Source organism: Cnephaeus nilssonii (assembly GCF_951640355.1).
Source record: "Cnephaeus nilssonii genome assembly, chromosome: 24".
Classification (NCBI taxonomy): domain Eukaryota; kingdom Metazoa; phylum Chordata; class Mammalia; order Chiroptera; family Vespertilionidae; genus Cnephaeus; species Cnephaeus nilssonii.
The window spans coordinates 6427538-6452305 of record NC_137095.1 but is presented as its reverse complement, the minus strand read 5'-3'; the positions used below and the strand labels follow the sequence as shown (position 1 = coordinate 6452305).

The following is a 24768-nucleotide window of genomic DNA, read 5'->3' as shown; positions in this document are numbered from 1 at the left end:
CCAGGACCCTTTGGTCCATAGGCCAACGCTCTGTCCACTGAGCCAAACTGGCTAGGGCTTTCTTCTTTTTTCTTTTTTAATATATTTTATTGATTTTTCACAGAGAGGAAGGGAGAGGGATAGAGAGCCAGAAACATCGATGAGAGAGAAACATCGACCAGCTGCCTCCTGCACACCCCCTACCGGGGATGTGCCCGCAACCAAGGTACATGCCCTTGACCGGAATCGAACCTGGGACCCTTGAGTCCGCAGGCCGACGCTCTATCCACTGAGCCAAACCGGTTTCGGCTCTCTTCTTTTTTTAACAGTATTTCTTTTCTGTGAGTTACTTTAGGTTTCATTTGCTTTTCCTAGTGTTTTAAGGTAGAAGTTTACTTTGGGAAAGCTACAAATATTTGTAAATTAAACAGTGTATTTCTAAATAACCCATAGGTCAAAGGAGAATCGCAAGGGAAATTACAAAATATTTGAACTGAGTGTAAACAAAAACACAACATATAATTTGAGGCCTTTATTGCTTTAAAATTCCCTCTGTGTACTACTTTAGGTATCTCCCACAACCTTTTAATTTTTTATTTTTTTGCCCTCACAAATTTTAAATAAAAAAATATATGTTTACCAACATATACTATATCTAGTGTACTTCATTTCTGTGTGTAAACCCAGATTTCATTTGGTATTTTCTTTTTGCTTGGAGGACTTTTAAAAAAGGTTTTTTCGTAATGTAGGTGTGCTCGTGATGAATTATATTTGAGTTTTTGTGCCTTTGGAAAAGGTTTAATTTTGTCTCCATTCTTTTTTTTTTTTTAATATGCTTTTATTGATTCCAAAGAGGGAGAGAGAGTAACATCAATGATGAGACAGAATCATTGATTGGCTGCCTCCTGCACACCCCCCACTGGAAATCGAGCCTACAACTCAGTCATGTGCCCTGACCTGGAATCGAACTGTGACCTCCTGGTTCATAGGTCAACGCTCAACCACTGAGCCATGCTGGCTAGGCATGTCTCTATTCTTTAAAAAAGGTTTTTTATTGATTTTTAGACAGAGAGGAAGAAGGGTAGAGCGAGAGAGAAACATTGATATGAGAGGGAACCGTAGATCTGTTGCCTCCTTCATGCTTTGTACCTGTGATCAAGCCTGAAACCTGGGTTTGTGCCCTGACTAGGAATCGTACCCACTACCTTTCGATGCACAGGACAACACCCAACTAACTGAGCCATACTGACGAGGGCTTGCCTTCCTTTTTCTTTTTTTTTTAATCTCTATTTTGAAAATATTATAGATGCCTTCCCCCCATTGACCCCTTCTATCCCACACTCATCCCCCCTTGCCTTTCTTTTTGTTTGTTTGTTTGTTAATCCTCACCTGAGGATATTTTCCCATTGATTTTTAGAGAGAGTGGAAGGGTGGGGGGAGAGAGAGCGAGACATCAATTGGTTGCCTTCCACATGCACCTGAGCAGGGCGGGGAATTGATCAAGCCTGCAACAGAAGTACGTGCCCTTGACCAGAATTGAACCTGGAACCCTTCAGTCCACAGGCCAATGCTCTATCCACTGAGCAGAACTGGCCAGGGCATTGTCTTCATTTTTGAAAGAAATTTCTCCGGGTATAGAATTTTAGGTTGATAGTTTTTTTTCTTTGTACTTTCAAGAAGTCTACTGTTATTTCAAGAGCTCAAGCTATTCCTGTCCCATATGAACGCTGAGAATTGTTCCATCTGCCCCTTTTGGGTGGTTCTTTTGCATCCTTGGTAATTCCTTCAGAGGCATGTGCTGATCGTCGCTGGTTGTCTTTCTGCCAAGGACTTGAGCAGAGACCCTCTGCAGACCTTTGTGTAGCGCTCATTTCCATCCTGCCCCGGGTCTCTAGCTCCCTTTGCCTCCTCAACTCCCAGTTCTTTCTCCTCAAGTCAAGGAGACTTCCAGGCTCTGTCTGCATTCCCCTTTGCCCGTGTTCTAGAAACTCTCTAGTCTGTCAGTTGGGGCAAGTTTCTCCTTTCCAAGCAATCACAGTCCTGCGCTACGTGGATGCAGTCACATGTTCAATGTCTGAGACCCTTTGTTTCATCTATTTTGTCCAGTTCCTTAGTTATTTCAGGAAGGGAGGTAACTGGTCCCTGTTACTCCATCTTGACCTAAACATATTTTTGAGATTCATCTGTGTTGTATGTATCAGTAGTTCATTCTTTCTCTTCCTGAACAGTATCCTAGTGTGTGGAAATATTGCAGTGTATTCATCTGTTGATGGACATTTGTTTGTTTGTTTTTACCAATGTGAGGCTATTATGAATGAAGCTACTGTACCTGTGTAATGAATAGATATGTTTTCATTTGTCAGATTGTAAAACAGTCTAACGGATTTTTTTAAATGAGACTTGTGTTACTGTTACTGATATTCTGCCTGTTTGGACTATTCAGGATTTTTGTTGTTGTCACTATCATTGAAGGTTCTCACTGGGACAAGCAGTGACTTTATTGGGCCATGATAACAGTGTCTGGTCTGAACATGCTTCTGTTTTGCCAGTGCCCTCAGTTTTACATTTTGCTGCTGTCAGTGTGCCTGCCTCCAATACCCTAGTTTCTGATCACTTCTTCTGTGAGTTAGAAGGCAGGGAAATTGTGGTTATGGGTTATGAGTCTGTTAGTTTGAGGGCCTAAGATAAGACTTTAGGCCAACTGCTAGTTTAATTTTATTTTTTTTATCCTCACCATAGGAGTGAGGATATTTTTTCCAATGGTTTTTAGAGAGACTGAAAGGGAGGTGGCGGGGGGGGGGGGGGGGGAGACATATATCGATGTGACACTTCAATTGGTTTGCCTCCCACACGCACCCTGACCCGGGCCAGAGATCAGACCTGCAACCCAGGTAGTACATGCCCTTGAGTGCCCTTGACCAGAATTGAACCACAGTCCTTGGGTGCACGGGCCAGCGCTCTAACCACTGAGCAATGCCACCCAGAGCAGGTCAACTGCTATTTTGTAGCTCTGACACATTTTGCTTCCATGGTCACTACTGTCTTTGCTTAAAATTGCAGGAAGTCTGACTTCTATGAAAATATCCTATATGTTGAACTTCAGACATCTCTTACAAGAATAGAAATATAATTGATATGTTTGATAACTATAATAGATAAATGAACAATACACAACTTTCAGATTATGGCCTGTTAAATGATAGTATTGAAAGGTACCATCACTTTTATTTTGCTGAATATTCTGTCCTCAGTTATATCTCTTTAGTTATTTTAAATCTAGAACAGTCTCCCATGTTTATTTCCACGATACTGGATTTTTGGACTAGAACAGTTGTCTTATGGATTGTTCACATGCCACATATATTTTAAAAATAACAAAAGGGAACTTACATTGTACATATTTTTGTTTTTTCACTTGAAAGCATCTTATGAATGTCTTTTCAGGTTCACATTTTCAATGGTACATTCAAGGTTGTCTATAATCTGAGCTTAATAATATGCTTATTCAGATTCTCCCAGGACTCTCCAGCACCATCTTTTCATTTCTTGAACCATCTGCCATGGCGTCCAGTCATCCTCTCTCCTTTTACCCATTAGGCAGTCTTACACCAACACAATCAGCTCAGATTATTTCCCTCATTTATAATGCCTCTCTAGTATTGCGTCTGCTTATTCAAGTCATAGGATTTTACAATTTGTCAAGTAGTGCAAATGTATTAAGAAAGAAAGAAGGCTGGCCTTCAAATCCTAACTATGTGACTGACAAGTTGTATGACTTTGGTGAAGTCACTTCCTCTCCTCTGAGACTAAATTTCCTCAACTGTAAGATGGGGGGTGGGATTAAATGTCATTGAACAGTCCATGATTATCAAGGGATAAATATTGTATACAACAGAGTGCTAGAGTTCAAAAGAACCAGTTTGTCACTGTTGGCTGGTATGTATCATGAATGTGATTGGATTTAAGCTGAAAGATTGTGAAAGTACAAATGAAATAACTTATGTGAAAGGTTCTGAAAATAATAAGTTATATAAATGTAACCTATTTTAGTAAATGGAGTAAGGTACTTGGGGTGAGAGAGAGAAGGCTGATTGTATATTACAGAGTTTTAAAGATTCTCGGAACTTTAGCTGCTGTAATGGTGCTACTTGAAACCTTTCAATTGATACTAGTCTCAGTACTTTCCTGGGAGGGGATAATCATAGATCTAATCTCTTCTCCTTTGTTCTTACAGCTGTATTATCAAGTCCTAAATTTTGGAATGATTGTCTCCTCAGCACTAATGATCTGGAAGGGGCTAATGGTCATAACTGGAAGTGAAAGTCCAATTGTGGTGGTGCTCAGGTAATAATTTTTCTTTCCAAGGCATGGCATTGCTTGGGAGAAACATTGAGACATTGAATAATTGTTGTATCATTCCTCTAGAAACTACTCCTTCCCAGAAGAGGGCCTGGGAGAAAATTAGTTACTGTGTCTCAATTGTGAGACATTCTCAACATGTTAGACACTTCATATTCAGACCCCAAAGGGCTTCTGACCTCTCTACAAAACATTTACTATGTGAGCTTTATTTTCAGCACGTCTCTTAAGAAAGTGTTTCAATGTACTTCATTTTCCTGAAGTTCTTCTGTCTTCTTGCTCTCCACTTTGATACATTAAGCTGGTATTTAGTTGTTAGTTTGCTAGATTATGTATCATCTCCAAAGAAATTGTTTTTCTGCAGCATGTTCTCATTGTCGGTGCAGAAGCATCCTACTAATTATTTCCATGTTTCCTGCTGACCTTTAAATATCACTTCTAAATAGATTTCAGGAATCTTGAATATACTAATGCCATCTCTTTTTTAAAAAAGTATATTTTTATTGATTTCAGAGAGGAAGGGAAAGGGAGAGAGAGATAGAAACAACAATGATGAGAGAAAATCATTGATTGGCTGCCTCCTGCAGGCCCCACACTGGGGATTGAGCCCGCAACCCAGGCATGTGCCCTGACCGGGAATCGAACCACACCCTCCTGATCCATAGGTCAGTGTTCAGCCACTTCGCCACGCTGGCCGGGCTACTAGTGCCATCTCTTAAAGTGACAAATAGTACTGAATTTTCTCTCTGTTTGTCACTGTACTTCTTCTCCCTCCTTATATTCCTAATGTTAGTGCTTTAAAACTTAACTTACTCATTTTTGGAGAATTACCACTTGGTTACTTAATTGAGTCATTATGGTTCTGTCTTATTTTGGGCTTAATTATAAAAGGTCTCCAAGTCTTTTCTGGAGATAATGGAGTACAAACATAAACTGAATCATTATCTAGAGTCTAGTTAATAGAACATTACTCTCAAAAAGATGCAATTTACTCCTTCATTGTCGTATAGGACAGTGGTCGCCAACCCTTCGGACCTCACGGACCACCAGTTGGCGATCACTGGTATAGGATATACTTCCAGCAACAAGTGGTTGGAAGCACTGGGTCTCCAGTGTCTTACTTGACCTTAGTTCTGTTTTTGTTAATAATCAAATGCAACTAACTTTAGAGCTCCACAGAAATGTATGGGTTTTATTAGCTGGGAAAGTATAGAGAATTGGATCTCTGTCTCTTTCATTGTCTGACTACACCAGGCGTCCTCAAACTACGGCCCGCGGGCCACATGCGGGTGTTTTTGCCGTTTTGTTTTTTTACTTCAAAATAAGATATGTGCAGTGTGCATAGGAATTTGTTCATAGTTTTTTTTTAAACTATAGTCCGGTCCTCCAACGGTCTGAGGGACAGTGAACTGGCCCCGTGTTTAAAAAGTTTGAGGACCCCTGGACTACACCATTGGGCAAGGCACTTAATCACTGAACCAAAGTTTCATCTATGAACTGAAGGATGGACCTAGACCAGTGGTCGGCAAACTCATTAATCAACAGAGCCAAATATCAACAGTACAACGATTGAAATTTCTTTTGAGAGCCAAATATTTTTTTTTAAATATATTTTATTGATTTTTTACAGAGAGGAAGAGAGAGGGATAGAGTTAGAAACATCGATGAGAGAGAAACATCGATCAGCTGCCTCCTGCACACCCCCCACTGGGGATGTGCCCGCAACCAAGGCACATGCCCCCGACAGGAATCGAACCCGGGACCCCTGAGTCCACAGGCCGACGCTCTATCCACTGAGCCAAACCGGTCTCGGCTTGAGAGCCAAATTTTTTAAACTTAAACTTCTTCTAACGCCATTTCTTCAAAATAGACTCGCCCAGGCCGTGGTATTTTGTGGAAGAGCCACCCTCAAGGGGCCAAAGAGCCACATGTGGCTCACGAGCCGCAGTTTTCCGACCACGGACCTAGATGATGTCAGAAGACCTTTCCAATTCTAAAATCATGTGGCCCGAAGTTCCCAGACAGTCCTGGATTCAGGGAGAGCTTCGCTTGGTGCAATGTCCAAACACTGACAGAAGGGGAAGCCACACTAATTGGCTCTGTGGGGAACAGGTGTGGAGAGAGGGTCCAGGGAGGCACCTATGGATACTCTTCTGGAATTACTTCAGATGGAGTTTCCTTCATTGGAGATGTTTAAAGACAATTGAGCCCTAGCCAGTTTTGCTCAGTGGATAGAGCATCAGCCTGCGGAACAAAGGGTCCCAGGTTCGATTCTGACCAATGGCACATGCCCAGGTTGCAGGCTCAATCCCCAATAGGGGGCGTGCAGGAGACAGCCGATCAATGATTCTCTCTCATCATTGATGTCTCCATCTCTCTCTCCCTCTCCCTTCCTCTCTGAAATCAATAAAAATAGATTTTAAAAATAAATAAATAAAGACAATCGAATGACTGAGGACTTGCTTATTGGTGGTTCTGAAAATAGCCAGTTTTGCTATCGCTGGAAAATTTGTAATCAGTAGGGACTTGTGGTTAGATAAGTTATTTGGTACCTAGGTTATGTATATACTAAACTTTTCTGATTGCTAATGTGGAATTAAGAAATTAGCCTGTCCAGTGTGGCTCACTGGTTGAGTGTCGACCCAAGAACCAAGAGGTTACCGATTTGATTCCCAGTAAGGGCACATGCCCGGGTTGCAGGCTCAATACCCAGTAGGCGCATGCAGGAGGCAGCTGATCAATGATTCTCTCTCATCATTAATGTTTCTATCTCTCTCTCCCTCTCCCTTCCTCTCTTTCTAAAATCAATAAAAACATATTAAAAAAAGAAGAAATTAAAAGAGACCAAGTTATTTTAGAAGAGAATCTGGTCAGGACTGGAAGGAGCAGTCATTAGAGAAAGGCAATCCATGTGATTGGGTGGCCTAGCCAGGGTTTCATGTTACTGTAAGGAATAGAATTTTTACCTGAACCAAATAGGCCTCAGAAGGCTCAGGCCAACTGAGAATCCACTTTTAAGCTCTTTGTGAAGCCATTAGAGATAAAGACAAATACTTCTTATTTATTTTATTAACTGACGTTTCAGGGAACATTCAAAACTTTTCTCTTTACAGAGCTGAAGCCAATTTTAAATTATTTCAGTAATTTATATGTAATGTCTTATAAAATTATGATTAATGATTAAATTTAAAAGTATAGTTTAATCAAATAATATTAAGAAGGTTACTAATAATTTGTTTAATGTTTAAAACGTTTTCCCTGGCCCTGGCCGGGTAACTCAATTGGTTAGAGCGGTCGTCGGCAAACTCATTAGTCAACAGAGCAGCAAACTGTGGCTCGTGAGCCGTGGTTTGCTGACCACTGGGTTAGAGCATCATCCCAATATGGCAAGGTTGTGAGTTCTATTCCTGATCAGGGCACATACAAGAATCATCCAATGGATAAATGAATAAATGGAACAACAAATCGATTTCTCTCTCTCTCTCTCTTTCCCTCTCCTCTCTATTTTAAAATTAACAAAAATGTAATAAAAATAAATAAAAGTTTCCCCTGGTTTCTATTTTTTTTTTTTAAATCCTCACCTGAGAATATATTTTTACTGATTTTAGACAGCAAGGAAGAGAGAAACATTGATCAGTTGCCACACACACACACACACACGCACACACACACACACAAACAGGGATCAGACCAGCAACCTAGTATGTGCCCTGACTGGGAATTGAACGCACACCTTTCGGTGGACAGGTTGATGCTCCAACCAGCTGTGCCACCCAGCCAGGACTCCCCTGGTTTCTTTCTCTAATGGTCCTCTCACTGCACACTTTCGTCTGTTTAATTGTCATCTATAGCTGAACTTTTAAATCTGTTTCTCTCTCATCTACCTCTCTCCCTGGTATCTAGACTGTTTTCACCTCACACTGGACATTTGCACCTGCACGTTAACCAGGCACCTGGAACCCCATGTAATGAAAAGGGAAGTTCATCTTTTCTCACAACCCTGTCCTTTTTCCTCATTTTTCTGTGACTATCTCTGTCATCTACTCAGTTGCCAGTGTTAAAACCTAGGAGTCATTCTGTCATATCCAGTTGGCCATCAAGTTTGTTCTTTTCCCGATCTGTGTTCTACCCTTTATAGTCTTCCCCCTGCTGCTGTGCTATTTCAAGCCCTCATCATTTCCTCCTCAGCAGCCTGGGCTGTTGCAGTGACCTTTAAAAAAACTGCTTTTTAATCAGTAAAAAAGTTAGTATATTTTCATTATATGAAATGTTGAAAACATACACACACAAATCAAGATGAAACTGAGTCACCCATAGTTATGGGATATAATTGTTAACACTCTGGTCTCTTTTTTCACGTATTATTTGTTATATCATTGAGGTAATTCTGTATATACATCATTTTCTCTGTATTTTCACCCATATTCTCCTGTGTCTATTTTTAAAATAAAACTTTTAATATTTGCAAAATGTTCAATTATAAGTAATAGCTTGGACAACCGGTCTCCAAATCTACCTTCTCATCCATTCTACTTATTAATTCAATAAATATTTGAATGGCTTGTGTATATCCAAAGCTTCTGAAGCGATGGTTCTTAAATGCAAATATTATTACGATACTTGCTGCTTAAAATTCTAGAGTGGCTCGGAGGCAGTTTGGCACAGTGAGAGTGGATTTCGTTGGACTCCCTTGGTTCCTATCTCTCCTTTATCATTTCCTTGATGTGTAACTTCAGGCCTCTCTAAGCCTCAGTCTTTCTCCTTCTGTAGAGTCCAGAGTCTTCCGACAGAAGACTGTCTTCATTTTTATCCCCTGTCTATCCATTTTCTTCTTATTAAATATAGTATTATGATGACAAACTGGAGCTTGAGTTTCTGAAAATCATACTGATTGCCTTCTTCCTCATAGAAAAGGTTCCTTAATGACTGCACCTATCTTATGACCTTTGAAGCACTTGGTATAGGGTAGAACAGATGAGAGAGGAGAAGTTTGTCCTCGCTAATTACCATGGAATTGAATACTTGGCTCATTTCTGAAATTCTTAGGCAAAAGTCTCTTTTCTTGTCCTTGGTTTCCTCTCTTGTTTTTCTTTTAAAAATAAATAAATTGATACCACAAGCATTATCTCTGTAACGGACTGTTCTCTGCCTTGAGCTCTTCTTCCTTCTTCGTGGTTTGCTATCATAAGGTCATCTTGGTCTGTAACTTTATAAATGGCAGGAGAAGATGATCCAGTTCTCATTTGAATATTTGAATATGTTTATTGTTTTCAGAAGAAGTGAGGATAAGAGCAGTGATTATAAAGTTCATTCTGTTTGTCACTTGAAATTTTAAAAGGTTAAAGAATCAGTAGCATTGCCCTTTTCAAAGATTTCAGCTCCTTTGAATAGTAATGCTTGAAATGGAAGTAGTTAATAAATGTTAGCAACTAAAGAAACCTTTAGTATAACTCCTTAGTGTGAGGAAACCATATTTTCAGAACAATATACATTTGTATTGTCAATATATTTGTTAAGGTATTGAGTATATTTCAAAGGTGATATTTGAGATTATTTTGTTGAATATCTAATTTTGAAAGTAAACTTAATCTCAGATTTTCTCTTTGCTATTGTATTCTTCTGTCCCTCCCAGTGGCAGCATGGAACCTGCATTTCATAGAGGAGATCTTCTCTTTCTAACAAATCGAGTTGAAGATCCCATACGAGTGGGAGAAATTGTTGTTTTTAGAATAGAAGGAAGAGAGATTCCTATAGTTCATCGAGTCTTGAAGATTCATGAAAAGTATGTGCAAACTATATATTTTTTGTTTGAAAATATTTTTATGTTTTGGTGTTTACAGTATTTAATTTTGATAGCCCAAAGGTTAAAACAGGGTGGAAACTCTTAGGTCCTACTTTCAATTCATTTTTATGGATGTCTGAAGGCTTGGTGAATATTTGAAAACGAAATTGTTAGTTATTAACTCATTTATTTCCCTGAAGGTTTTTCTTGGTTCCCAACCAGATCAGTAGCCCTGTATGTTTCAAAGCAGTAAACAACTTAATGGGCCTATTTGTCTACATAAGAACATTCCTTTCAGATGATACAGGCCTGGCGGTCACTATGAGCAACTTGCTTAAAATGGCATTGGTCACTCAAGCCCCAGAAATCGTTTTGCCTAACACTTCACCCCTCATGATCAGCTCTTATAATCTCACATTTCCCTGTCTTCTGGAACGGTCCCTGAGCCTCAGAGGGGATAGAGGAACACAGTTGCCATTTTTTGTGACATCAGTTGTCCACGTGATAGACAAAGGCCACATGAACAGTGTACTGTTGCTGTGTGTGTGTGTGTGTGTGTGTGTGTGTGTGTGTGTGTGTGTGTTTGAGATGTACATAATCCCCTCCCCCAAATGACATAAAGGTTAATCCCAAATAGAATCTTCTGGTATAATCAATGAGGAAGCCCCAATCTTTAAAAAAAAAAATTTAAGGCAGTCTACAAGGCATTTCAAATAAGAGTAAATATACAACTTTTCCAAATTCCATAGAAAATTTCTAAAATCTAAGTTACTCTTTTAAATGTAGATACTTGCATTTTTTAATTAAAAAGGACGTATGTAAAACCTTTAGAGTCACGTGGGGTTGAGGGAGAGCATAAGAATGAGCAAATATTTCACCTCTGGGTCTCAGTTTCCTGATCTGTAATACAGAGAGTTTTAGGAAAGTGCTTGATGAGGTCTCTGAGTTCTAAGCCTTTAAATCTGTGGTATTTCTAGTTAAGGAAAACTTTGAGAAGGCTAGGAAAGAAAGAAATTAAGGAAAAAGAAGGTTGTCCTGGCCCTAACCGGTTTGGCTCGGTGGATAGAGCGTCGGCCTGCAGACTGAAAGGTCCCAGGTTCGATTCCGGTCAAGGGCATGTACCTTGGTTGCGGGCACATCCCCAGTAGGAGGTGTGCAGGAGGCAGCTGATCGATGTTTCGCTCTCATCGATGTTTCTAACTCTCTATGCCTCTCCCTTCCTCTCTGTAAAAAATCAATAAAATATATATTTTTTTTTTAAAAAAAGAAGGTTGTCCTGGAGGATGCACAGAGGGGAAGTGAAATGGTGAAGGTAATGTAGGTTCTTGAGTATGAGGAAGCCATAAATAAATATTCTTATTTGATCACCCTCCAGCATAGTTGATCTTCTCCACCTAAAGACGAAGCAACTGTCGGTTGTTGATTTTTGCAAATCCCCATAAACATCCCAGTTTAGAAGAGTTTTCTTCACTATAGAATAGAGATCTGACTGCTCTTTTTTCAGAATCGAGTATGTATTTTGAAAGAGATAATTTTTATATGGCATTCTATTAACAAGGAAGGACTAACTACATTTTTTTGGAATTTATTTTGGAATTGCAAAGGTTTATTCAGTATGGGTAGTATTTTCCAGATTCTTCAATTGGGTTTGGGGTGTTTGTTCTCAGCACTGCCTGTTGTGGACAAAGCTGAACCACCTTTCCCCAGAGTTTATCAGAGAAAATCAATTTAAACCGAGGCCCTGCTTTAGGTAGAGCAAATACTGCCCATTTTTATGTGTGATCCTTTGAAATCCAGTGAAAATTTTTTTTTACTTCTTTATTGTTTAAAGTATTACATATAGTATTACATATGTCTCCTTTTTCCAGTGAGATTTTAAATTTTAAAACAGTTCATCTTGTTTTAGGGCAAGTTCATTGACAGATGTTATATCAACTACAGATTCCTTAAATTTTAAAAGTAATTTAAAAAAAAACAACACTTATTTTTATTGATTTCAGAGAGGAAGGGAGAGGGAGAGAGAGAGAGAGAGAGAAACATCAATGATGAGAGACAATCATGGACCCGTTGCCTCCTGCATGCCCCCTTCTGGGGATGGAGCCCACAATCCAGGCATGTGTCCTGACTGGGAATCCAACTGTGACCTCCTAGTTTTAGGTTGCCACTGAACCACTGAGCCACACAGGCCGACCTTAAAAGTAATTTTTATCAGATTTTTGAATATGTTATGATGTGTGGTACTGTATAATCTGGGCGGTTTGGTGATTTCTTTCCAACTCTTGAGATGCCTTCAACTTGCACGACTGTTTAAAAAGCAGATGCTATTAATATTCTAAAATTTCCCGTTTCCTTCTTTGTTTCACGGAGACTAAAATACCTGGTTGTAATAATCATCTGATTTAATGGTATTAGCATTGTTCTTAAATATAGGACCCAATGACAAACAAAATGGATTAAGTCTTGTGTAGTCGATCTGTCCTGGGTGTTTTCAGGCTGGTTTTTGCACTGTTGTTCATTTCTTTCAGAAGCAATAACATCCTGAGCTTTGAGAAGACTAGAGGTAGGAATTGTTCAACTGACCTCTCTCTTCTGTTTATTCCTCCCTTTCTCCTCCTACTGCTTCTTCTGTAAGGTGCCTTTGCAAATCTGTGAATAGCATATAAAGCTCTCTTTTCATGTATCTCCATCTTATGAACATTCTTATTACCTGTGTATTGTTATATATGATGTTGTGTAAATTGGAAAATACAGAAAACAAAATCACATGTAATCCTAGCACCCAGAGATAATGTTAAATTTGGGGTAAACCTCTTTTTGTTTTATAAATACACTGCATAATTTTTTTGTTTTGTTTTTTAATATATTTTTATTGATTTCAGAGAGGAAAGGAGAGGGAGAGAGAGATAGAAACATCAATGATGAGAGAGGATCATTGATCGGCTTCCTCCAGCATGCCCCCCACTGGGGATTGAGCCCACAACCTGGGCATTTGCCCTTGACCGGAATCGAACCTGAGACCCCCTCAGTCCACAGGCCAACCACCTATCCACTGAGCCAAACCGGCTAGGGCCACATTTGCATAGTTTAACTTTCTTTTTTTTCTCTTTCTTTAATATATTTCTTTATTGATTTCAGAGAGGAAGGGAGAAGGAGAGAGAGATAGAAACATCAATGATGAGAGAGAATCATTGATCGGCTGCCGCCTGCACACCCCCTACTGGGGATCAAGCCCGCAACCCAGGCATTTGCCCTTGGCCGAAATCGAACCTGGGACCCTTCAGTCCGCAGGCTGACGCTCTATCCACTGAACCAAGCTGGCTAGGGCTATCTTTAACTTTCTAATAAGTGATTATTTCCTCCTTCCTAACATCACAGCATTACGATGGTTAAATTAAATTGCAAGTGTGTTGCACTCCTTAGAGGTGGGTAATGTTAAATATTTGGTCCCTGTACTAGCAAGGGGGAAAATCTGATATTAGTGTATCATCGGCCAGTATTTTGGGCCTGTGAGTTGTGAGGTACTGGGGTCCATCTAATAGGAGCTGGTTGCCACCAGAGAATATTGGTTACACTGTTAAGTAGAGGAAGGAGACTATCGTTTTGCGAGCAGCTATAGTGGTCTCTCCTGACTGTGTCAGGGCCCTGGGCAGAGGCGGAGAAGATTGGGTCTGCTTGGTGGGTTGGTTGGTTGGCAAATCAAGTATTTGGAAATAACCCACCTCTCCCGTAGCATCCCTTTCCTTTCCTGGGAAGTTTCCCATTTCCCAATCATCCTCTCCTATTTGGTTTTACTTTTCTGCCTCGGTGTTGTTGCTATCTTCATGGTTGAATTGACTCGCTTCCTGCAGCTCCTGGCATCCATGCTTGCACCTGTCCTCTTTTACCCTCCAGCATTTTTCAGACGTTCTTTCCTTTACAGAGTTGTCAGCTGCACGTTATTTTTCTCTGCATATATTTGCATTTTTTCTCATTGGAACCTCATTTTTAATGGGACTGTTTGCACCTCGCTGTTTGTGGTGTTTGCAACGCCTCCCAATTTAGTTTCATCTGCAGATTTAGTGTCTAGTGAGCCAGTTTCTGGCTTAGCATCTCAGTGAATACTAGTCAGTAGGAGTCTGGAGCTAATTTTCTTCTTTCTAGTATGATGGCTAACCCAGACTCACTTGAACTAATTTTAAGATGGTTTTTATCAACTGTAAAATGTACTTTGCTTTCAGTTAAAATGTAAAGTTACTAGAAACCTCATGATTCTTTATTTTATTTTAATAATTTTTATTGATTTCAGAGAGGAAGGAAGAGTGGGAGAGAGATAGAAACATCAATGATGAGAGAGAATCATTGATTGGCTGCCTCCTGCAGGCCCCTTACTGGGGTTCGAACCATGATCTCCTGGTCATAGATCAATGCTCAACAATTGAGCCACACTGGCCAGGCCCACATGGTTCTTCAGAAGAATTAAACTAGTAAGTTTCTGATTAAGTAAGTACTGTTGTTTTTGCTCTTTTTTTTAAATATGGAGAATTTCTAACATGCATAAAAGTAGACAAAACAGTACAGTGAACTCCCAAAAGCCTGTCACCCAGTCCCAATAATTTTTTTTTAATATAGTTTTATTGATTTGAGAGCGGAAGGAAGAGGGAGAGATAGAAACATTGATGATGAGAGAGAATCACTGATTGGCTGCCTCCTGCACGCCCCCTAGTGGGGATCGAGCCCGAAACCTGGGCATTTGCCCTTGGCCTGAATTGAACCCAGGACTCTATCCACTGAGCCAAACCAGCTAGGGCCCAATAATTACTAATCTATGGCTAATTCTGTCCCACCTACACTAACACTTTCCCCCCTATCCTGCATGTATTATTTTGAATCAAATCATAGGTAACACGTCATGTAATAGGTAAATATTTTAGTAAATATTTATGAACTATAATCAGTGAGCTTTTTTTAACAGTTTGAATCCAGATTCAGATAAAGGTCCTCAGTTGAAATTGGTTGATATGGCTTTATAGTGTCTTTTATTTAATATGTAAATTCCTTTTCCAACATTTTGTTCTTCACAATTTATTGGTTAAATAAACTGGGTCATTCTGTAGTTTCATATAACCTTCATTTTGCCTGTAGGGTAGTTTAATGTGTTCTTTTGCTCTGTGTATTTTTAAAAAAATTGGTGGTTTGTCTTTGTTTTAATATAAAAATGAGATTATTCTGCACATACTATTTTATAATCTTTTCTACACTTAATAGAGTTTGTATGATCTTCAATGCATTAGTCTTCTGTAACATTGTCCTTAATGCTTGCTTAGTATTTCAACTCCTGAATGTTAAACTTTTAGCTTGTTTCCAGTTTTTCCGAATTATAAACTACACGGCTATGAACATCCTTTTAGCTAAATAAATAATTCTTTTTGATCTTGGGAATGGTGATTAAAATACCACAGTTCCACAGGAATTTTTGGTTAACAAGAGCAAATTTTACGCTTTGAAATGACATCAAGGTATTTGATGACTTGGTTTTCTCTTATTCTTTTAAGGCAAAATGGACATATCAAGTTTTTAACCAAAGGAGACAATAATGCGGTTGATGACCGAGGCCTCTATAAACAAGGACAACATTGGCTAGAGAAAAAAGATGTTGTGGGGAGAGCGAGGGGGTAAGTATAGAGGGAGCACTTGCTAAGTTTTTCATGTCTCTTGAAACTTGGCCCCCTCAATCGTATCGCTGATCCTACACAGTTGACATAATGGTTGGGTCCTGGTTCTTTCAAATCACCTTGTATCCTCTGAAAAGGTAGGCTTCTTAAATGCATTTAAAGCTTCAGGTATACGCTCCAGAGGGGCGGGAATGGGGGGCAGTAAAAGAATAGAACATTAGTGATGAGATGACGAATTGGAGTGTCGGTGTTAAAAATTCATTTGTTTACTCCAGTCAAGAAATGTTATTGGGCACCACCCAGGGACTCCCATGTTTGTACTCTGCTGGGCTCTGGGGATCCCCAGCAGTTTTAATCCCACTTCATGAAACTTACATTTCTTAAGTATCTACTGAATCAGCAACTTAAAGCGTTCGTCTAAATTAACTTGTTCATATTAATTTACACCATACTGTTTTATTTTTGGTCTTGAAATTATTGAGGTCAAATGAGATTTAAAAGTTATATTAAGCCTGTTTATTTCAGATTTTAACAGGAGAACAAATCAGTGGAGGACAGGAATTGTAAGTGATTGGTATGAGGAAGTATGGGATTGTAACTACCTTCATGTTTTTAATAATATTAACAATAACTGACATTTATTAGGGCTTACTATGTGCCAGCGATTCATTCTAAGTGCTTTGCAAGTATTACCTTTTTTAACCTCAGACCAACCCTAACATTTCCATTCTGTAGATGAGGAAACACGGGCCAGTGAAGTTGCTTATCTGAGGTCACCCTGGTGGTAAGTGGCCGGATGACCTCGCAGCCCACTTTCTTAACCATCGCACCGGAATTACAGGCATAACAGCTCTGAAATGGGTAGCTGCTGGCTCTCAGCGTTCAGATGCCACGTGACACTGACCGCCGTGAGAGCACCTGCTCCTCTCACCTGGGACGGACAGTGTGAACTCAGAGTGGTTCCTCTAGCGCAGCGGTTTTCACCCTTTTCCACCTCACAGCACACACAATAGAATTCTGTGGCACACCAAAAAACAATAGAATCAATAGAATTCTGCGGCACACCAAAAAACACATCTTATTTCTTGCCAATCTGACAAAAAATAGGTATAATATTGACTCATTCGCTAGGAATGAATCGTTGGCTTTTTTCATTTTGACAACCTAAAGGCAAAGAGGTCAATGCCTCTGACTAAATAGTCAGGGAATGCATGTTTTTAAAATTCTTGCAGCACATGGGTTGAAAATCGCTGCTCTATCGAACAGGCCACCACACTGAGGAGCTCGGGTCCCGTAGAGAATTAAGTGCGAGTTATTAAGTGAAAGCTGCCTCAGTGACAGCATGAGGTTGCTCAGTTTGGGGAAGAGAGATCTGATCAGAATAAGCACCACGTGCTTTGTGCCCCGCAGTGCTGGGGGCTTTCTGCGCATGCCGCCAGTTCAAGGGAGCTTCATTCCCCATGGAGAGCCAGACGTGCCTTTACCATCCAAATATGATCATCCGTGTTTCTGAGAAATCATTGTCCCCGTCTCTCTCTGCTCCCAAGATGCTGCTATTATGGTTATTCACACTCATCAACCTCTTTGAGTCTTTTTTTTTTTTTAATATATTTTATTGATTTTTTACAGAGAGGAAGAGAGAGGGATAGAGAGTTAGAAACATCGATGAGAGAGAAACCTCGATCAGCTGCCTCCCGCACACCCCCCACTGGGGATGTGCCCACAACCAAGGCACATGCCCCCGACCGGAATCGAACCTGGGACCCTTCAGTCCGCAGGCCGACGCTCTATCCACTGAGCCAAACCGGTTTCGGCCATTTCTTCATAGTCAATTCTCAGAGGTGATGCATAAGGCTTTTGATAAATTTTGTCACAGTGTTTTATTTGTGCTCCTACGAGTATGACAGTGTTCCTTTATCTGGGTCTTCATCGTTAGGTGCTTAATGCAGTTCTGTCTCCTCACTTGGGCCCCTGTTTGCGTAAAAGATGCATCATCCTACCTAAACTATACACTATGTTATTTCTAAAATCCCAACATTGAAGATACAGACCTCTCTGTGGCTTTAATAAAATAAATGAAATAGCCCGGTACTCTCTGAAGTGAGTAACTTTCCGTGAGGCATGAACAGCTGGGCACAGGATCTTAACTACACAAATTCACTTTCCATTGATTATGCCACCACTTACCTTGACACTTAAGGGGGCATATCACCTCCTTTTGTGGAAATTGTGTTTATAAAACCCTAAACTGATATTTCACCGTCAGACTGTACCCAGACCTTGAGGCTAGAGCTTTCTCACAGATCATTCTGTAACTGTGGTACAAATGTCGTTATGCGTTAAGAACAATATTTTTTTCAAACAGCTGCCTGCACACTAAAAAAATTTTACACTGAAGCCCAACACCCAGAATAAAACAAGTTTAAAAAACGTTGAGCTATAATCCATATATCCTATATAATAAAGAGCTAGTATGCTAATTAGACTGAACAGCAGAACGATGGTCTGGACAACCTCTGGACCAGTGGTTCTCAACCTTTCTAATGCCACGACCCTTTAATACAGTTCCTCATGTTGTGGTGACACCCAACCATAAAATTATTTTTGTTGCTACTTCATAACTGTAATTTTGCTACTGTTATGAATCGTAACGTAAATATCTGTGTTTTCCGATGGTCTTAGGCAACCCTGCTAGTGGTTCTCAACATGTGGGTCGCAACCCCTTTCACAGGGGTCACCTGAGACCATCGGAAAACACAGATATTTACATTACGATTCATAACAGTAGCAAAATTACAGTTATGAAGTAGCAACGAAAATAATTTTATGGTTGGGGGTCACCACAACATGAGGAACTGTATTAAAGGGCCGCGGCATTAGAAAGGTTGAGAACCACTGTTCTGGACGAAGCTAGGGCTGCGAGGGCCGGCCGGGGCTGTGGAGGCTGCAAGGTCCAAGCCCCTTGCACGAATTTCGTGCATCGGGCCTCTAGTTGGGATATAAAATTCATCATTTTAAAGTGTACAATTCATTGGGTTTCATTATATTCACAAGGTGTGCACAGCCATCACCACTGTCTAATTCCAGAACGTTTCCACACCCAGAAGGAAAACTCTACTCATTTGCAGTCACTCCCAATCCCCTTTTCCCTGCAGCCCCTGGCAACCACTAATCTTTTTGTCTCTATGGTTTGCCTGTTCTGGACTTTTTTTTTTTTTTAATAGCAAAGGTGGAGATTTATTAAAGAACAAGTACAGACTCCCACGTGGGGAGGGGGAGAAGGGTCCCCTGTTCTGGACATTTTTATAAATAGAGTCTTAATCTTACACTAGGCAGCCTTTTATGTCTGGCTTCTTTCACGTAGCATAATGTTTTCAAGGTTCATTCAGGTTGTAACGTAGTAAAAACAATTTTAGAAAATGAAACCAGCCTAGCCAGTTTGGCCCAGTGGTTAGAGTGTCGGCCCACCAACTGAAGGGTCCTGGGTTCCATTCCAATCCAGGGCATGTGCCTCGGTTGCAGGCTGGGTCCCTGTGCAGGAGACAACCAATCAATGTGTCTTTCACATTGATGTTTCTCTCTCTCTTCTCTCCCCCTTCCTTCCACTCCATCTAAAAATCAGTGGAAAAAATATTGTTGGGTGAGGGTTAACAAAAAAAAAAAAAGAAATTAATATTGAACCAACTAGGAATTTAATAGGGTTGATTCTTCCTAAATTCAGGGAGGGAGTTGAAAACCACGAGAGGACTCAAAGAAGAGTTAACAACAACAGGAGCAAGAGAGAGCTGGTGGGTCAGGGAATAGAGAAATCTTGACATTGAAAAGAGGAATAGCCATAGCAGGTTTGGCTCAGTGGATAGAGCATCGGCCTGCAGACTGAAAGGTCCTGGGTTCGATTCTGGTCAAGGGCACATGCCCAGGTTGTGGTCTCAATCCCCAGTAGGGGGCGTGCAGGAGGCAGCTGATCAGTGATTCTCTCTCATCATGGATGTTTCTCTCTTTCCCTCTCCCTTCCTCTCAAATCAATAAAAATATAAAAGAAAAGAGGAATAAAAATATAAGGAAGGAGCAGAGTAATTGAGCTCTCTGTTGGCTGAACTCAGTTTCATGGATGAGGCTTTTGAAATATAATCTATATTTAACTTGAAACAGATCATTTTAGGGTAGCAACAATGAACCTTTTTAAGTCAGCTATGGTAGTCCAGACTTCCCAGATATAGATCCCTTGTGGCACCTGACAAAGTCTCTTCTGACCCAACCTTAGCAGGTACTTCTTCCTTCTGAGGCTGCTTCCTGGGATCAGCAGCACTTTGATCCCAGAGCACCCAGGACTTCCATATCTTCACGCCCTGCCTTCTAGCTGGTGACTCGGCACAGGCTGGTGTTGGAGGTGGCCTCGTGGGTGGCATTTGGTTCACTTTCTTGTGCTTTTTACCAACTCTGCTTTAGCAGACTTCATCTGTGCAGGGAGGAAAAAAGCGCATCTGATTTGAACTGAAAGTGACTCCTGATAGCATTGTGCACTCTTTGCTGTCCCTGTTCACGGAGGGATACGGATCATGAAGTCCTTTGTTTGACTTTGGACTGCCTGTCATATGCTATCTTAGGTTGGGTTCTTTGACTCCTAAAGATCAAGGTGCTTCCATTTCACTCAGGGTGGCAAAGAGAAACCAACCTTAGGGGAAGGAATGTGTCCATGGAAAACTGCCAGGCAAGACGATGTGATTACTGGGAGCCAAAGGTTGTGGTGGTTTGAGCATCAGTATGACTGTAAGGAGGGAACAGCGAAAGTCTCTACCCATGAGAATGGTTGCTGACTGATCATCAGGTCAGAATTAGCAGCCTGATCCTGTCTTCATAGAAATTACAGATGCTTTTATTGCTTTTAATCTGCATTGTACCGTCAGGCATTTGCCTTTACATTCTTAAATTAGGTGATTTATCTTTACGGAAAGCTGTTGCTTTCATGAAGGTGTTGTAAATGAGACACAAGAGATTACATTAAAGAGTTGTTACATTAAAGAGAAAATATTGTGCATTAAAAATACAGAGAACCTCTCTCTCCCCTCCTAGCTTAGCAGTGCCATTCTGTACTGACTGTTATTTTCAGCTCTTAGAGCTCATCCCGGGGGCGGGAACTAAAGTGAGGGCCCTCGGAGGGGATCATATTTGCCACCACGTCTGTTCCATGCATGTCATGTGCTAGAGCATGCTTCTTGCACTTCAGTGTGCAGAGACGTCATTAGGGCCCACCTTCCAGAGATGCTCTGACTCAGTAAATCTGGAAAAGATACAGTGATCTGCATTTTTTAATGTTTTCTTTGATTTTAGAGAAAGGAAGTGAGAGAGATAGAAACATCAATGATTGGCTGCCTCCTGCACACCCCCTACTGGGATCGAGCCTGCAACCCAGGCACATGCCCTGACCTGGAATCGAACCATGACCTCCTGGTTCATAGGTTGATGCTCAACCACTGGGCCACACTGACTAGGCTGATCTGCATTTTTAAAAAATATATATATTTTATTGATTTTTTACAGAGAGGGATAGAGTTTAGAAACATCAATGAGAGAGAAACATCCATCAGCTGCCTCCTGCACGCCCCCTACTGGGGATGTGTCCGCAACCAAGGTACATGCACTTGACTGGAATCGAACCCGGGACCCTTCAGTCCGCAGGCAGACGCTCTACCCACTGAGCCAAACGGTTAGGGCTCATGATCTGCATTTTTAACAAGCTATTCCAGTGATTCTGACAGAGGAATCTAGGTTTTAAGAAACATCAACTTGCTCAGCTGGTTTGGCTCAATGAAAAGAGCGTTGTCGGCCTGCGTACTGAAGAGTCCCAGGTTCAATTCCGGCCAAGGGCACATGCCTGGGTTTCGGGCTCAATCCCCAGTAGGGGGCGTGCAGGAAGCAGCATATCAATTATTCTCTCTCTCATCATTGATGTTTTTATCTCTCCCTCTCCCTTCCTCTTTGAAATCAATAAAATATATTTTTAAAAAAAGAAAAACATCAACTTGCCCAGCAATTTTGTGGTCATCTGAGTCAAATGCTGCAGAATAAAGGAAGGTGAAGCTGAGACTGGTGTGCTGTATATAGTGATTTCAGCTGTTCTAGAAAGTTCCAGGATTAAGAGAGCCAAAGCCAGATTACAGGTGGTTAATAAATGAGAGGTGAGGAAATCTTAAGTACTGGAATAGGGCTCTTACACTCACTTTTTGGACACTTAGCATGAAGTACCTTGTAATGTTCTGGCTGTGTTTACCTTGTCTCCCCAACTAGATTGACAGTCCCTGAAGGTTATGAGCACAACCCAGTCCCCAGCACTGAGTCAGCAGGTAGAATTAGAGTCACCAAATAGATGTCTAAGACGCGGATCCGGTACTGGTTGTACTGTTCAGGAGCCACATGCCGTGGGTCTGAGCACCTGTTTCCTCATCTATAGAGTGGCAATGTTCCTAACTTCCCTATCACTGGGCTCTTGAAAGGATCTATAGGATGACGGTATATACAAATGGACTTTGTGAACTGAAACTTAATTTTCTGTGGAAGATACTGAGAATGCTCAGTAAATGATAACTACATAGGAAGTTCTGTGACAATCAACTTTTTGTTTGTTTCTTTGTTTAGATTTGTTCCTTATATTGGGATTGTGACAATCCTCATGAATGACTATCCTAAATTTAAGGTAAGATCCTGTACTTTATGTCTCTGGATCTATTTTTGTTTTTCGGGTTTTTGTTGTTGTTGTTCATTACATAGAAGCATCGAACAGACTGTCAAACCTCAGAGGGAATGCAGGGGAGGGAGGGCAGGTGGGAAGCGATCAACCAGTGAACTTGTATGCATATATGCATAACCCAGGGACACAGACAATAGGGGGGTGAAGACCTGGGGTGGGGGACAAGGGCCGGCTGGGGGAGGTCCATAGGGGGAAAGGGGAAGTCTATAATACTTTCAGCAATAAAGACTTAAAAAAATAAAAATAAAGATCCTATACTTTATGTCTCATTAAAAATGTGATCTTTTGCTCAATTTTGGGAACTCTTAAATGGATTACCCTTACAAGAGAAGACTAATTGGCTAGTGAATGTTATATTCTGGTCACCAAGGCCAGTTTATTTGTTGAGGACTCAGGAACCTACCTGTAAGGCTGCCCTGACTGGCTGTTTCTCTCCCAGTATGCAGTGCTCTTTCTGCTGGGCCTCTTCGTGCTGGTTCATCGTGAGTAAGAAGCTGCCTTGCTGTTCCTGGGAGGTGCCGTACTTTGTGTTACTGATGTTTGCGGTAGATGTTGGTCTGTGGCTGGTGGAGTGGAGCTCGCACACGCTGCCCCTCCGGATAGCGCTGGTTTGCATTAGTTTAAGTTTCCACCCAGAGTCTGGATGGGCAGGTGTGCGCGCCCCGCTGGGCGCTCTCCAGGGGACTCTCAATCACAGGATTTCACACGTTGTCATTGTCCCACTTTCGCATTTTTGTACATCAGTGGATTTTTTATATTAAATGGTTGAGCCAAAGCCCCCAGTGTTTGTATTTTGAAGCCAAGCTTCACTTTTAAAGTGCCTACAGAGTTCGAAGCCACCGTTCCTCCTTCTAATGGGAATGGCGCATACTGAGGTGGTCGGAAGTTTTAACGTTTTAAAATGTTAAATAAAAGACTTTGCATATTGAACCCTTTATCCCTGACTTGTGTTTGTCGGGAAAGCTTTCTGCAGTTTGCCTTTCAGTCCTGGTTCCCAGCGCCCCCTGGGGAGATAGAGGCCGCCATGTGACCAGTCCTTGCGCTAGGAAGATTGTCCTCACACTACCAACTGTTTCTTTGTTGTGTTTCTTTTTGTTTTTGTGATGTCAGAGTGGCCATTGACGTTCGTAGGAAGTCTCTTAGTCACAAAATTCTCCACCGGGGTGTGACTCAGTCGGGTGTAAACCCAGCTAGTGCTGCTTAGAGGTCCAGAAAGTCTTACTCTGCTGCAGACTCCTAACCTTTTCCACACTTGACACATTTGCAGCCCTGTCTGCCTGGAGGCGGGAGGAGGGGGGTGGGAGGAGGGAGGTGCTGGAGGGCAAGCATATCTCTTTTAAACCAGGATTTGCCTGGACCTTAACTTCCTGGCTTTGCTCTGCAACAGCGGCAAGGTTTCCAGTATCAAAAGCAAAGCCAGATGTTTCTTCTTTTACTATCGAGGCAGTTAGGGAGAGTAGGGTAAGCCATTGTGTTTGAATCACAAAATACTCTTAATTCCTTGTTATCTCTCTTTTTTTTTAATTTTCTTTTTAAAAAAAATATATTTTATTGATTTTTTACAGAGAGGAAGGGAGAGGGATAGAGAGCCAGAAACATCGATGAGAGAGAAACATCGACCAGCTGCCTCCTGCACACCCCCCACCAGGGATGTGCCCGCAACCAAGGTACATGACCTTGACCTGATCGAACCCAGGACCTCTCAGTCCACAGGCCGATGCTCTATCCACTGAGCCAAACCGGTTTCAGCTAATTTTCTTTTTTTAATATATATTTTTTTATTGATTTCAGAGAGGAAGGGAGAGAGATAGAGAGATAGAAACATTAATGATGAGAGAGAATCATTGAGTGGCTGCCTCCTGCACGCTCCCTACTTGAGGGGATCGAGCCTGCAACCCGGGTATGTGCCCTTGGCTGGAATCGAACCTGGGACCCTTTAGACTGCAACCCAACGCTCTATCCACTGAGCCAAATGGGCTAGAGCTCCTTGTTTTCTTATATTAATGTGAAATCTCAAAGTAAGCAAGTTTTCTGTGTTGGGCTAAATGCACTCTTTCTTTTTTTATTTTTTTTTATTTATTTATTGATTAAGGTATCACATATTTGTCCTCATCCCCCCCATTCCCATCCCACACCCCTCCCCACGCATGCCCCCACCCCCCTAAATGCACTCTTTCTATTATTTGTTCAACTAAAGTGGGAATGGGTTCATACTTGAATGCTAATGGAATGGGAATAGGGACAATTGA

General features: G+C 41.1%; 1 protein-coding gene across 1 annotated transcript in view; it reads left to right on the top strand.

The window, feature by feature from the left end:
* SEC11A (SEC11 homolog A, signal peptidase complex subunit) overlaps positions 1–23449 on the top strand; it is a 31006-nt gene extending 7557 nt beyond the window's left edge. Inside the window, exons 2-6 of the mRNA XM_079764176.1 lie at positions 4214–4323; positions 9971–10120; positions 15652–15771; positions 22408–22465; positions 22959–23449. Coding sequence (XP_079620302.1) covers positions 4214–4323; positions 9971–10120; positions 15652–15771; positions 22408–22465; positions 22959–23009 — 489 coding nt within the window. The 3' untranslated portion in view covers positions 23010–23449. The remainder of the gene's footprint in view (positions 1–4213; positions 4324–9970; positions 10121–15651; positions 15772–22407; positions 22466–22958) is intronic.
* Positions 23450–24768: the final 1319 nt, after the last annotated feature.